Source organism: Nicotiana tabacum, chromosome 15 (assembly GCF_000715075.1).
Source record: "Nicotiana tabacum cultivar K326 chromosome 15, ASM71507v2, whole genome shotgun sequence".
Taxonomy (NCBI): domain Eukaryota; kingdom Viridiplantae; phylum Streptophyta; class Magnoliopsida; order Solanales; family Solanaceae; genus Nicotiana; species Nicotiana tabacum.
The window spans coordinates 60,903,944-60,918,159 of NC_134094.1; the positions used below are offsets into that span (position 1 = coordinate 60,903,944).

At 39.4% G+C, this 14,216-nt stretch overlaps 1 protein-coding gene across 7 annotated transcripts in view; it reads right to left on the reverse strand.

The window, feature by feature from the left end:
- Window positions 1–1,113: 1,113 nt before the first annotated feature.
- LOC107795765 (ultraviolet-B receptor UVR8) overlaps window positions 1,114–14,216 on the reverse strand; it is a 53,604-nt gene continuing 40,501 nt past the window's right edge. For 6 of the 7 annotated variants that reach the window (XM_016618445.2, XM_016618444.2, XM_075230857.1 and 3 more), the window contains 3 exons: window positions 2,231–2,316; window positions 2,038–2,093; window positions 1,114–1,614 (listed from right to left, as the gene is read on the reverse strand). In XM_016618445.2, the coding sequence (XP_016473931.1) occupies window positions 1,528–1,614; window positions 2,038–2,093; window positions 2,231–2,316 (229 nt within the window). In that variant the 3' untranslated portion in view covers window positions 1,114–1,527. The other variant, XM_016618448.2, reaches the window with a different exon arrangement.

The following is a 14,216-nucleotide window of genomic DNA, read 5'->3' on the forward strand; positions in this document are numbered from 1 at the left end:
TTATTAACTATTTTTGGACATAACAACACCTGAGAAGGTTGTGTTTCCAGTCGCGGCGCAACCACTACATCACTTGGATCAGCTACGATTCCCAGTGCGGCGCGACCAGTATATTCTTGAAGCCAACTCTTTCATACTTTGGTTGGACTTGGTTAAAATCAACTAAGATTTTTCTTACACCACCTTTAAATAACTCTTAAACTCGTTTTAGGGGGATCTCGACCCTTGTGAAGGAGAAACGCTGCTAGAGCAATTTAGAAGTCGAAAATCATAGAGTTTTTCTTCCTTTCTCTTCTCATCCATAGTTTTATGCTTTCAAACATTCATACGATCGTTAGCATGAGTGGCTCGTTCGTTATGGATGCTAAATGTATGTTGACGTTTGAAGTTTGAATTGACTACTTTGATTACGGTATTGATTTTGTTTATTTAATCTTATGCTTAATTATTTTACTTTGTAGCTAACATTGAAATACTATCTACGAATCTAGAGTTGAACTCGAAAGTGAATACTAACTTGCACATAAGGTTAAAAAAAACAAGTTCTTGAACCTGGACATTAAGGAACGAATTCACAATTAGAATAGACATATACTTAATCATCTTACTTGGTTATTATGCATGAATAATAAACACATTCTTGTTATATGCTAAGATTAACTTGAATATGCAAGTCAGGACTCGAAAGATTCTTGCGAGTAATATTAACTTTATCAATCAAGAAACCAAACAAATCAATTAGACAATTTAAACAACTCAACAAGATTGTTAGCTAACCTATAACCTTGAAAAGTTTTCTCCTATTAATTTTTATGCTATGTTGCCTACGTGTTTCGTTATATCTCTAGTATATTTAATTGCTTTATAATTTTTGCAATAGCTTAGTTAATAACCACAACTTAAGGAATCACTTAAATAGATAATTCATACTAGTTTAATTTAATTGATTGTTAATTATAAGTTCTCATTGGAACAATACTTTACTTTATCACTATTATTACTTATTGACCGCGTATACTTGAGGGTGTGTTTGATCCCAACAAAGTTTTGAGATATCATAGAGAGTTCCTCTTCGGTTGATCAATCTATTATGCTCGGATCAAACACTATTGGTGATCAAAACCTCATTTCATGTGTCTTCGTGCAAGAACATATAGCACTTTCAAATTTACTTGTTCTAAAACCAGCAATTACACCCGAAGACCTGTAGAAATTGTAGTTCTCCCTCTAACTTAGGGTAAATTGAACTGAAATCAACTCTCTTGTGACAATGTAGGAATAATGAACAATGGGAAGCTAAGACAAGACAAGATCATCACATGCTATGACACCCGCTCCCCCCCCCACCTCCCCCCCCCAAAAAAAAATAAAATAAAAAAGCCAACAAAAATCATAAAAAGAAATGCAGATCTGCATAGCCCGTTGCCTAGCGACTTAAATAGAGGTATATTATTATTTGAAAAGCAGATATCAGTGCAGAAAGTCCACCAGCAAACGTCAAACTGTTACATGCATACACTAAAAATCTCATAGCCGTATCCTTTTCACATCATTTTCAGGCACATTTACGTCGTTTCCGTTCCCTTTTACTGAAGTCACTGTTTGCTTGGGCACCTGCAGGTAGAACATAATATCTCGGATCATTTCATGTCACCTTTAAAGTTTTCGAAGAGAAGGATATCTGACATCTGATAGTTAACTTTGAGTTATCCGCTGATAAGACGGGAAGACATGCAACTTGAAATTCAAAAATACAAATATCGTTTTGGACATTTCTCCTAAGTGGAATCAAGTGATTTCACTAAAAATGGCATAACCTGGGAAATCATTTTACGAACCAGCAAAATATGCATAGTTATGAAGTTGCATCGACCATATATCCGGGGTATAAACTTAACCCGATCATACTCTAACCAACCACCACCTGAAATAAATTTTGATGTGCCCATTGCACAAATGTATAATTTTTAATGGGACAATGCTGATGCTATTTTAGACCATTCAACAAAATAAAGCTTGCTTGAATGGAGAGCTTACATTTTCATTTGGAACAACAGCATATCTCTCTGTAGGTGAAACCCAAGATTTTTCAGCTGAACAAAAGTTTTGAGAAAATATCAGATATACAGTATCATTTAATTTTGTGAAAGAAAAGATTATGAAGAAGTAACCAGAGAGAGAGAGAGAGAGAGAGAGAGAGAGAGATGGGGAAGGCGAAGCAGATGCAAACCAGCTGATGGGTCAGAAGTCGAAGACCCAATTTGTTGTCCACTTGATCCATCAACACTTAATGCTTCTATTATCCTCGGGACATTCCTTCACATCTCACGAACATCAGTAAGTTTAATTTTGGAAGTACCATAGCATGAAATTGTGTTAGTTCACTAAAGCAGAATGTTGAAAATAGAGAACAGATGTCATTATCCACGGCGCCACTTTAACCTATTAAAATATAGCACTACAGTTAATTCCTACCTGGAGATTACACTATTTAGATGATATGAGGGTGCAAAATTGTTTACATTGAGGACTTCATTATGTGAGTAATATTACAGATGATATGAGGGTGCCAAATTGTTTATATTGAGAACTTCATTATGTGATAATATTACAATGAAAATAAATAGTCATTCACTTAGGAAAACCATCCTAAAAGTTTGATGAGCCCTGCTACAACTAAACAACTTGCAATATAGCAGGTGCACAATTTAGACAGAAAAGTTATTTATGTGTTGACGCCAACCCTGAAATACAACTCAAGCTTTGCACAGCTCTGAGGAGATGAACTATGAAGCTAAAAATGAAAGGAAGAAAATACATGGTCTGGGTCATTTTTTCCAGACACTAATATATTTGTTGTACCTTCGTGGCTCTCAAAAACCACAAACCAGAATACATTTGAAGATACTTGACCAGAAACTACATTGTCGTAGTTAATTATTTCACAAGTAGGATTCAGCATTGACAATGGAAGTCAACTAAACAATGATTTAACGGAGTTTAAGACAAATGAATTCCCTAAGCATTAATAATGATGCAGTATATAATATTTAAACTGCAGGCAACATCTAATGCATAAGATTTTCTGAACTGCTGGAGACAACTAACATGAGAAGGCCACTACTACCCATTTTTTATAGGGCAAAGGTCCAAATATGCCCTTGTACTAAACGAAATTGAGCACATTTGCCCTTCGTTAATACTTTAGCTCAAATATGCCCTTACCGTCACATAGTTGGTCCATATATGCCCTTAGAGTTACACAATTGGCCCATATATGCCCTTTTCGAAACGGAATTCACCCAAACTAATTAGCTCTTTCGTTAATTTTATTAAAGTGTATTACAAACACTATTTCCTTTTTATTAGTACTTTTTTTTTCTTTACCTTTCTCTTTTCTTTCTTTCTTTTTTCTTTTCCTTTTTCTTTCTCCCTTATCCGTTTACGATGTCTTCTCCATTTTTGTCACCAATTTCACTTGACAAAACTCATGAATTCTACTTACTAAGAAAATTCTCCCATAAGGTAATCAAGTTCTAATTTCACTGGCCCTCTAAATAAACGAAATTAAATTGTTCCAAAAATTATGGTTTAAACTTTAAAATAATAAAAACATCTCAACCTTTAACAATACTCAAAAGACCAAAATATTTAAATTGTTTCCGGAAAGATAATTTAATGATTAAAAGCCTAGAGTTCAAGTTGTAGTGTTATAAATTTGAGTTGTTAGTCTTTTTTCATCTTTTTTCAGCTGGACATTTTCTATTTTTTTTTATTAACTATGTAAATTAGGGGTATACATGGAACGTGTTGGTTCGGTTTTTATCAAAAGCAAACCAAACCAATTATATCGGTTTGGATTGTTCGGTTTTGTTGGATTTTTCGGTACATAAATATTATTTCAATCTTACTTTGTTAAATTTTTTAGAATTAAATATATGTTCAGTAAAAATTAAAAAATTGACAAACATATGATCGATAAAAATATTTTTATGGGAGAATTTATTAATTGGAATTCATGAGTTTTGTCAAGTGAAATTGGTGACGAAAATGGAGAAGACATCAGTAATGGAGGAAATCGGTTAAGGGAGAAAGAAAAAAGAAAAAAAAAGAAAAGAAAAGACAAAAGAAGAAAGAAAAGAGAAATGTAGAGAAAAAAAAGTACTAATAAAAAGGAAATAGTGTTTGTAATACACTTTAATATAATTAACGAAAGAGCTAATTAGTTTGGGTGGATTCCGTTTCGAAAAGAGCATATATGGGCCAACTGTATAACTCTAACGGCATATATGGACCAACTATGTGACGGTAAGGGCATATTTGAGCTAAAGTATTAACGAAGGGCAAATGTGCTCAATTTCGTATAGTACAAGGGCATATTTGGACCTTTTTCGTTTTTTATATATCAGAGATACTGAATATCCGTAGTTGTATACCTGAACTTGACAGTTGTGTGCCAAAAAGAAAAAAAAAACGTATCCAACATGCACATATATCACAATAAACAAAAAGCCCACTGTTATTCTAAACCAACAGATGTCAAGCAAAGACCAAAATAAAGTCGTAAAATTTCAGTGATCAGTAACATTTGGAATACCGACCTTAATCCCCCTTTTTAAGAACGAATGTCAAACATTTCTTACACCAATTTCACATGAAAAGAGAGTCCAGGAAATACCATCATACCATCATCTGATGGATTTAATGAATGGACTACATAAATAATATATTTTTTTCCGTGCTTCCTCACATGGTACCAGAGCAACTAGTGAGAAATCCCCGTTGTGCGGTAACCAGTGAGTCCGGGACAGTCACCGTGTCTTTTTTCCGGTGAATTTCAAGTTGTTTTTGCGTCACCTCTTCTCCGGTGTTTTTTTTTATGAAAAGTAACACCACCAGCAGGTGCAGAATTCACAGGCGACCAAACCCTAGAAAACAACACCGGAAGAACCTTAGCCACGCGCTTGAAGAAGCTCTGACGCCGGCGGCGCGTCAGACCCACGCGCTGGCGTGTGACACTTGTTCCGGCCATTTTTTGAAAAAATTTCTTCAGGTTCAGGATTGCTCTCTGATAATGGATCAGATTGTACCAATATCAACCCCTTTTCTTCCATTTATTCATTCCAAGGCAAAAAAGGATTTTCTAAATCATAGAAATATAATGAAATATACAATCAACGAATATTTATCGAATTGGAAAAAGAGTCCGAAGAAATCGTTCGAGCCTCTTATTTTGATTTCTCAAACCGAGAGATCCATGAATCGGGATTGTAGCTTGGCAAGGAAATTTTGAGTCGTGGGTACAGGACCCTTTACATGTAAGACCTATTGCTCATGCAATTTGGACCCTCATTTTGGTCAGACAATTGTCTCGTCTAGTAATTCCGACCCTACCCATACTGTTTTTTTTTTATTCCGAGCACTTTGAGATTTTTCCCACGACTACACTGATTTTCTAGCAGCTACATTAGTTTTTCCAGCAATTACAGTGTTTCCTTTGTCTGTTTCAGCGAGTAACAGTTGATTCAATCTGTTATTTGGTGATTTTGCTAGGCCTCTCTTCAATCCAATGATGTCTTTGGGATTTGATTTTTTGCGTCTAAAAACACGGGCCCTAAAAGTTCCAGTGTTATGATTACCTCAGAACCTTTAATGGGAAATTCAAACTACTAAGTTTGGGCTTCGTTTGTCAAGTTGTGGTATAAAGGTCAAGGTGTTCAAGATCATTTAACCAAAAAGTCTAGCGAAAGAGATGAAAAGGCCAAAGCACTTTGAAAGAAGATCGATGCTCAGTTATGTAGTATCATGTGGCAATCTATTGATTCCAAGTTGATGCCCTTGTTTTGTCCATTCCATACATGTTATTTAGTTTGGGAAAAGGCTCGCACTTTATACACTAATGACATATCTCGTTTCTATGATGTGATATCGCGAATGACAAATTTAAAGAAACAAGAATTAGATATGTCTACTTACTTGGGACAAGTACAGGCAGTCATTGAGTAATTTGAGAAGTTGATGCTAGTTTCTGCTAGTGTTGAAAAGCAACAAGAGCAATGACAGAAGATGTTTCTAGTTCTTACCCTCGCTGGACATCCTAATGACCTTGATACATTAAGCGACCAAATTTTGGCTAGTCCGGTTGTCCCCACAGTTGATGAAATACTCTCAATTACTTCGCCTTGCTGCAGCGCCCAGTCATATAGTGATCTCATCACGGATAACTAACTCCTCTGTTCTCGGATCCCAGACAGTGGAAAATCGAGTACCTTAGACTATGGAGAATAGAGGAGGAGGAGGAGGTCATTTTTGAAGAACTCGACCAAAGTGTTCTCATTGTAACACGCTTGGGCACACTCGTGAGGTGTGTTACTCTTTGCATGGTCGACCACCTAGAAATGCTCATATTGCTCAGACTGAGACTGTAGGTAACCAGGGGGTTTCTTTATCTGAAGGGGAGTATAATGAGTTCCTTCAGTATCAAGCAACTAAGCAGACACCTCCACAAGTAGCCTCTATCACTAAGACTGATACTTCTGCGGTAGGTAATTCCTTTGCTTGTGTTTTCCAGTCTACTATTCTTGGACCATGGGTCATGGACTCGGGCGCCTCTGATCATATTTCTAGTAATAGGACACTTTTGTCAATATTGTTTATTCACAATCTCTTCCCAACGTTACTCTAGCTAATAGAGTCCAAACAAAAGCAAAGGGAGTTGGACAAGCTAATCTCATGTCCCCTGTCACTTTAGATTCTGTTCTTTATGTCCCTAATTGTCCTTTTAATCTCACATTTGTTAGTCGTTTGACTCGTGCCCTCCGTTGTGGTATATATTTTATTGATGATTCTTTTATTATGCAGGACCATTATACGAGACAGCCGATTGGCACAGGGCGTGAATCAGGCCTTTAATACCTTAACTCACGCAATCCCTCTACAATATGTCAAATGTCAAACTACAGATACTCCAGACCTAATTCACAGACGTTTACGACATCCAAATTTATCCAAGCTTCAGAAGATGGTGTCTAGTTTGACTAGCTTGTCTAAATTAGTTTGTGAGTTGTGTCAACTTGGGAAACATATTCGAGCTACATTTTCACGTAGTGTTGAGAATCGTGCAGAGTCTATTTTTCCTTTAGTTCAGTCTGATATATGGGGTCCTAAAAGAGTCAGTTCAACCTTAGGATTTCGTTATTTTGTAAGTTTCATTTATGATTACTCAAGATGTACTTGAATTTTCCTAATGAAAGATCGTTCTGAGCTATTCTCTATATTCCAAAGATTTTGTGCTGAAATTAAAACTCAGTTTGTTGTTTCTATTCGAACTTTTCGTAGTGATAATGCCTTAGAATATTTATCCTCTCAGTTTCAGTAGTTTATGCCTTCTCAAGGAATTATCCATCAGACATTTTGTCCGTATATTCCTCAACAAAATATGGTAGCAGAGAGAAAGAATAGACACCTCATTGAAATTGCACGCGCACTTCTCATTCAATCCCATGTTCCATTGCGTTTTTGGGGCGATGCAGTTTATAACTTAGCCCCCGAAAAAGAAAAATTAGCTCCTCGTGCTCTCAAATGTGTCTTCCTTGGCTATTCTCGGGTTCAAAAAGGGTATCGTTGCTACTCACCTGATCTTCGTAGGTATCTTATGTCAGCCTATCTCACGTTCTTTGAGTCTCAACCTTACTTAACTTGGGATGAATGTACAACTCCCATTATGCTTTTGTATCATCTTTATCAATTGTTTCCATTCCTAAGTCTACAGGTGAGGCACTATCTCATCCCGGATGGCGACAGACAATGATTGACGAGATGTCTGCTTTACATGCGAGTGGTACTTGGGAGCTTGTTCCTCTTCCTTCAGGTAAGCCTACTATCGGTTGTCGTTGGGTTTATGCAATCAAAGTTGGCCCGGATGGCCAAGTTAATCGGCTTAAAGCTCGTTTGATTGCAAAAGAATATACTCAGATATTTGGGCTTAATTATAGTGGTATTTTCTCTCCCGTGGCTAAAGTCGCATATGTTCGCCTTTTCCTGTGTATGGTTGTTGTTCGTCATTGGCCTCTTTATCAGTTGGACATTGAGAATGCTTCTCCACGGTGATCTTTGAGGATGAAGTTTATATGGAGCAACCACTTGGTTTTGCTGCTCAGGGAGAGTTTAGTGGTCTTGTATGTCGATTACGAAAGTCACTTTATGGTTTGAAACAATCTCCTCGAGCCTGGTTTGGCAAGTTCAGCACAGTTATTCAGGAGTTCGGCATGACTCGTAGTGAAGCTAATCACTCAGTGTTCTATCGACATTCTGCTCCTAATCTGCGTATTTATCTGGTGGTTTATGTCTATGATATTGTTACTATTGGCAATGATTAAGATGGCATTGCTAGTCTGAAACAGCATCTCTTTCAACACTTTCAGACTAAGAATCTCGACAGATTGAAGTACTTTCTAGGTATTGAGGTCGCTCAGTCTAGTTCCTGTATTGTTATTTCACAAAGGAAGTATGCTTTAGACATTCTTGAGGAGTCAGGAATGATGGGCTGCAGACCCGTTGACACTCCCATGGATCCGAATGCTAAGCTTCTGCCAGGACGGGGGAGCCTCTTAGTGATCCTGCAAGATATAGGCAGCTGGTTGGCAAATTGAACTACCTCACGGGGACTAGACCTGATATTTCATTTCATGTGAGTGTTGTAAGTTAGTGTATGGACTCTCCCTGCAATAGTCAATGGGATGCAGTTGTTCACATTCTTCGGCATATAAAATCAGTTCCAGGCAAAGGACTACTATTCAAAAATCGAGGCCATGAGCATATTGTTGGATACACAGATGTTGATTGGACAGGGTCACCTTCTGATAGGCGTTCCACATCTGGATATTGTGTTTTAGTAGTAAGTAATTTGGTCTCTTGGAAAAGCAAGAAACAGAATGTAGTTGCTCCGCCTAGCGCAGAAGCAGAGTATCGAGCTATGGCTCTTGTAACATGTGAGCTAGTTTGGGTCAAACTGTTGCTCAAAGAATTAAAATTTGGAGAAATCAGTCGGATGGAACTTGTGTGTGATAATCAGGCTGCCCTTCATATTGCATCAAATCCAGTGTTCCATGAGAGGACCAAACACATTGTGTTTGACTGTCACTTCATCCGAGAGAAGATTCTCTCAGGAGATATTGTTACAAAGTTTGTGAAGTCAAATGATCAACTTGTAGATATTTTCACCAAGTCTCTTACTGGTCCTCGTATTAGTTATATATGTAACAAGCTCGATACATATAATTTATATACACCAGTTTGAGGAGGAGTGTTAGAATTAGTTCATGTATAGTGTCCCATATTGGTATAGAAGGCTTTAGGTATATGTAAATATTGTATATAAATAGGGCTATTGTAAAACACTTATCAATAATATATTTTTTCCCGTGCTTTCTCACAGTTTTCTCGAGCGAGAACTTCGTGACCCAGCATAGGCTCTTGGTTATGGATTTGGGGATTAAGAGGGAGAGGAAGAAAAGGGTTGCGCATGGTCAACCCAAAATCGAATGTGGAGTGTTGACTAAGGACAAAGCTCGGGAGTTAGGGGAAGCTAAGGGGTATGGGGGCTTGCTTGAGTAGTGGGGATGCTAGTAGCATGTGCACCAAGACAGCGAATTGTATCGGGGGGGTAGCTAAAGAGGTGGTAAGGGTCTCTAAGGGCTACTCTATGAGGCACAGAGGAGACTAGGTGGAATGGAAAGGTTCAAGGGAAAGTGAAGGTCAAGAAGGCGGCGTATTTGAAGTTGGTAGGGAGTAGAGACTAGGTGAAGATGAGGACGAGCAAAAAAGTTGTACAAGACGACTAAGAGGGGAGCGAAGCTAGCAGTCACGGCAGCAAAGACAGCGGCGTTAGGATGCTTGTATGAAGAACTTGAAGGCAAAGGCACGGACAAGAAGATGTACAATCTAGCAAAGGCGAGAGATGCAGGCCAGTGATCTGGACCAAATGAAGCACATCAAAGATGAGGATGGAAGAGGTGCATATTAGACGAAGATGACAGACGTATTTCCATAAGCTCTTAAATGAGGAGAGATAGGAACATTGTGCTGAGTGATCTGGAGCGCATCGAGAGTCGCCAAGATTTTGAGTATTGTAGACGTATTAGGGTTGGGGTGGTGGAGGAGGCTATGCGTAAGATGAGCAGGGGTTAGGGCGACCGAGCCCGATGAGATTCCGGTGGAGTTTTGGAAGAGCGCAGACAGGGAAGACTTGGAAAGGCTCACCGGCCTGTTTAATATTATTTTTAAGACTTCCAAGATGCCCGAAGAATGGAAGTGGATTATGATGATCCCGCTGTACAAGAACAAGGGAGATATCAAAAACTGCAATAATTATAAGGGTATCAAGCTGCTAAGTCACACTATGAAAGTCTGGGAGAAGGTGGTGGAGATGAGGGTGCGGCGAAAAGTATTTGTACCTGAGAACCAGTTTGGTTTCATGCCGGGGTGATCTACCACAAAGCCATTCATCTCATCAGGAAGTTGGTGGAATAGTATAGGGAGAGAAAGAGGAATTGCATATGGTGTTTGTCAATCTAGAAAAAGCATACGACAAAGTCCCAAGAGAGGTTTTATGGAGGTGCTTGAAGGTGAGAGGTGTCTCTATAGCATTAATTAGGGTGATTAAGGATATGTAAGATGGAGTTAAGACCAAGGTTAAGGCATTAAATTGCCTCAAATGTTTGAATTACTAAAAGCTTATAAACTCGATTTATGTTACATTTTCCATCGTTATGCTCTCCTCTTTGAAATTTATTTCAACTCTTTGAAATTTATTTCAAATGTTTAAGCTTTCATGTGTTTGCAGTTATGGCTATCCGATGTTTTAAATACATTTCTATGACTTTCGAAAATCCATGGCAAGTGAATGAAATAAAAGAATGGAGATGATATTTAGCCATTTTTGCCAAAAATGAGAATGATGATGTATGTCCAAAAGGTACAATGAAAAAGAAAGGTTCTATGAAATGCTTTAAAGAAATATTTTTGGGAGTATTGTTATGTAACCGAGAAGGTATAGGTTGCAAAGACCTATACCCGAAACTACACGTGCCGGTGTAGGAAGGCAATTGGGGACAAGTCCCCTTCGCACTATGATGAGATTATGACCTTTAATTGGGATGAATGTATTGCTAGCAAAGTCATGTCGATTCACACGACATTGTGGTGAGACGGCTTAGCCGATCGGGTCGAGATCGGACGCCATGCAGCGCATATATTGGTTATATGTTCCTATGTCGATAACTAATGATCTCCCCACTAAAATGTTAATGTTTATTTGAAGGTTTTACTCATGTTACACTTTTTCCTTATGCTTTAACATGTCATTTCCATATTGATTTTCTACCTATTTCCATGTGTTCTCTCCTTATGTTGACATTCCATTTCATGGGGGTACTTAGCTTTACATACTAGTACTATTCCATATGTACTAACGTCCTTTTGGCCGGGGATACTGCATCTTTAATGGATGTAGATGATACCTCAGCAGGCGGCACAGATTCCCGAAAGGAGTATACCCTCTCTTCAGCTGGTTGTGGTGAGCTCTACTCTACACCGAGGTCCTCATGTTGTATTTTGGTCTTTTTGTATATTATTTTGGGTATAGCCAGGGCCCTGTCACCGGCACTTCCTTACTTTACTCATGACGGTTTAGAGGCTCTGTAGACACATTGTGGGTCATGTAAGTATGGGGGAAATTATAAATGTCGTTGCCATTATGCTTCCACTTAAAACCATTGGGTTGTAATATTTTGTCAACTACAATGGGTTCCTGAAGTAATGGAAATCAATGTTGCATATTTCTATATTCTCGGTAGATTATTACATATTATTTCTTCTTAAATCATTCATGGACAAGGGTAGATAGTAGGCACCAGGTAGACTTACTTGACTGGTTATCTCGGTTGAGCACCGGTCCTGCTCCCCGACGTGATATGAATAATGGTAGAGTAAGGTCGTGTCCTCGGGTGGGGCGGGAGGCAAGGGTGATAAGGGAGCCTCGAGGTTGAGAGTTGAGTCTTGGAACGTAGGGACTTTGACGAGGCAGTCTATAGAGTAAGTGAAAATCCTTCAGAAGAGGAAGATTAGTATAGCGTGTGTCCATGAGACTAGATGGGTGAGGTCTAAGACACGGAATGTAGACATGTATAAACTGTGGTACTCGGGAAGTGGGAAGGGTAAGAATGGTGTATGTATTTTGGCGGATAAGGAACTCAGGGAGCTAGTAGTATAGGTTAGAACGGTGAACAACACGCTGATGGCTATTAAGTTCGTTGTTGGAGGGCTGACTTTAAACGTTATTAGTGCCTACGCACCTCAGGTGGGATTGGACGAGAAGGTCAGAAGGCGTTTCTGGGATGATATGGACGAGTTTGTGTGTGGTATTCCGCTTACCGAGAAGCTTTTTATAGGAGGTGACTTCAATGACCACATCGGGACGACTTCCAGGGTTATGACGATGTGTATGGAGGCTTCGATTTTGGGGATAGAAACGAAGGTGGAACTTCGCTGTTGGATTTCACTAAAGCCTTTGATTTGGTGATAGCTAACTCGAATTTTCAGAAGGAGGAGCACTTGGTTACCTTCCAGAGTGCGGTGGCCAAGATTGACTACCTACTCCTTAGGAAGTGTGATAAAGGTCTTTGCACGGATTGCAAGGTTATCCCGAATGAGAATCTCTTGATCTAATATAGGCTCTTGGTGATGGACTTGAAGATAATGAGGAAGAGGGATAAGAGGGTTGTGTATGGTCAACCTAAAATCAAGTGGGGAGCCGTGACTAAGTACAAAGCTTGGGAGTTGGGGGAGAAGTTGGTGGCTATGGGGGCTTAGAGGAGTTGTGGGGACGCGAGCGGTATGTGGATCATGATAGCGAACTGCATTAGGGAAACTGCTAGAGAGGTGCTAGGAGTCTCAAAGGGTTACTCTGATGGATAAAAGAGGGACAGGTAGTGGAATGGAGAGGTGCAAGGAAAAGTAGAAGACAAGAAAGTAGCGAATTTAAAGTCGGTGGAGAGCAAGGACGAGGAGGAGAAGAGGACGGATAGGGAGTGGTACAAGAAGGCCAAGAAAGAGGCGAAGTTGGCGGTTACAGCGGCTAAGACTGCAGCGTTTAGACGTCTGTATGAAGAAATTATGAAAAAAAATGAGGACAAGAAGCAGTGCAGGCTAGCCAAGGTGAGAGAAAGGAAGGCCCGTGACCTGGACCAAAGGAAATGCATCAAAGACGAGAAAAACAGAGTATTGATGGAAGAGGCACATACTAGACGTAGATGGCATACATACTTCTATAAACTCCTAAACGAAGAGGGGGATAGGGAGATTGTTGTAGATGATTTGGAGCACTTCGAGAGTCGTCGAGATTGTTGTTATTATAAGCGTATTAGTATTAAGGAGGTAGAAGGGGCTATGCGTAAGATGAGCAGGGGAAGAGCGACAGGGCCTAACGAAATCCCGATGGAACTTTGGAAGAGCGCAGGAAGGGTAGGCTTGGAATGAGTCACTCGGTTGTTTAACATCATTTTTAGGACGAAGAAGATGCCTGAAGAATGGAGATGGAGTACGATGATCTGTTGTACAAGAATAAGGGTGATATCCAAAAGTGCAAGTTCCTGAGCCACACTATGAAAATTGTGAGAGGGTGGTGGAAGCAAGGGTGAGGAGGAGTGTCTATTTTCGAAAACCAGTTCGGATTCATGCCGAGACGTTCGACTACGGAAGCCATTAACCTTGTAGGGAGGTTGGTGGAGCAGTATAGGGAGAGAAAGAGGGACTTGCATATGGTGTTCATTGATCTAGAGAAAGCTTGCAACAAAGCCCCAAGGGAGGTTCCATGGAGATGTTTAGAGGCCAAAGGTGTTCCTGTTGCTTGCACTAGGGTGATTAAGGACATGTATGATGGAGCTAAAACCCCGGTGAGGACAATGGGAGGACTCTGACCACTTTTCAATTGTAATGGGGTAGCACCAGGGGTCATCTTTTAGCTAGTTTTTATTTGCCTTGGCGATGGACACACTGACCCGCCACATTCAATGGGAGGTGCCATGGTGTATGTTTTTTGCGAATGACATTGTATTGATTGACAAGACGCGAGGCAATGTTAACGTGAGACTGGAGGTTTGGAGACAGACCCTGGAGTCTAAAGGTTTCAAGTTGAATAGGACCAAGACAGAATACTT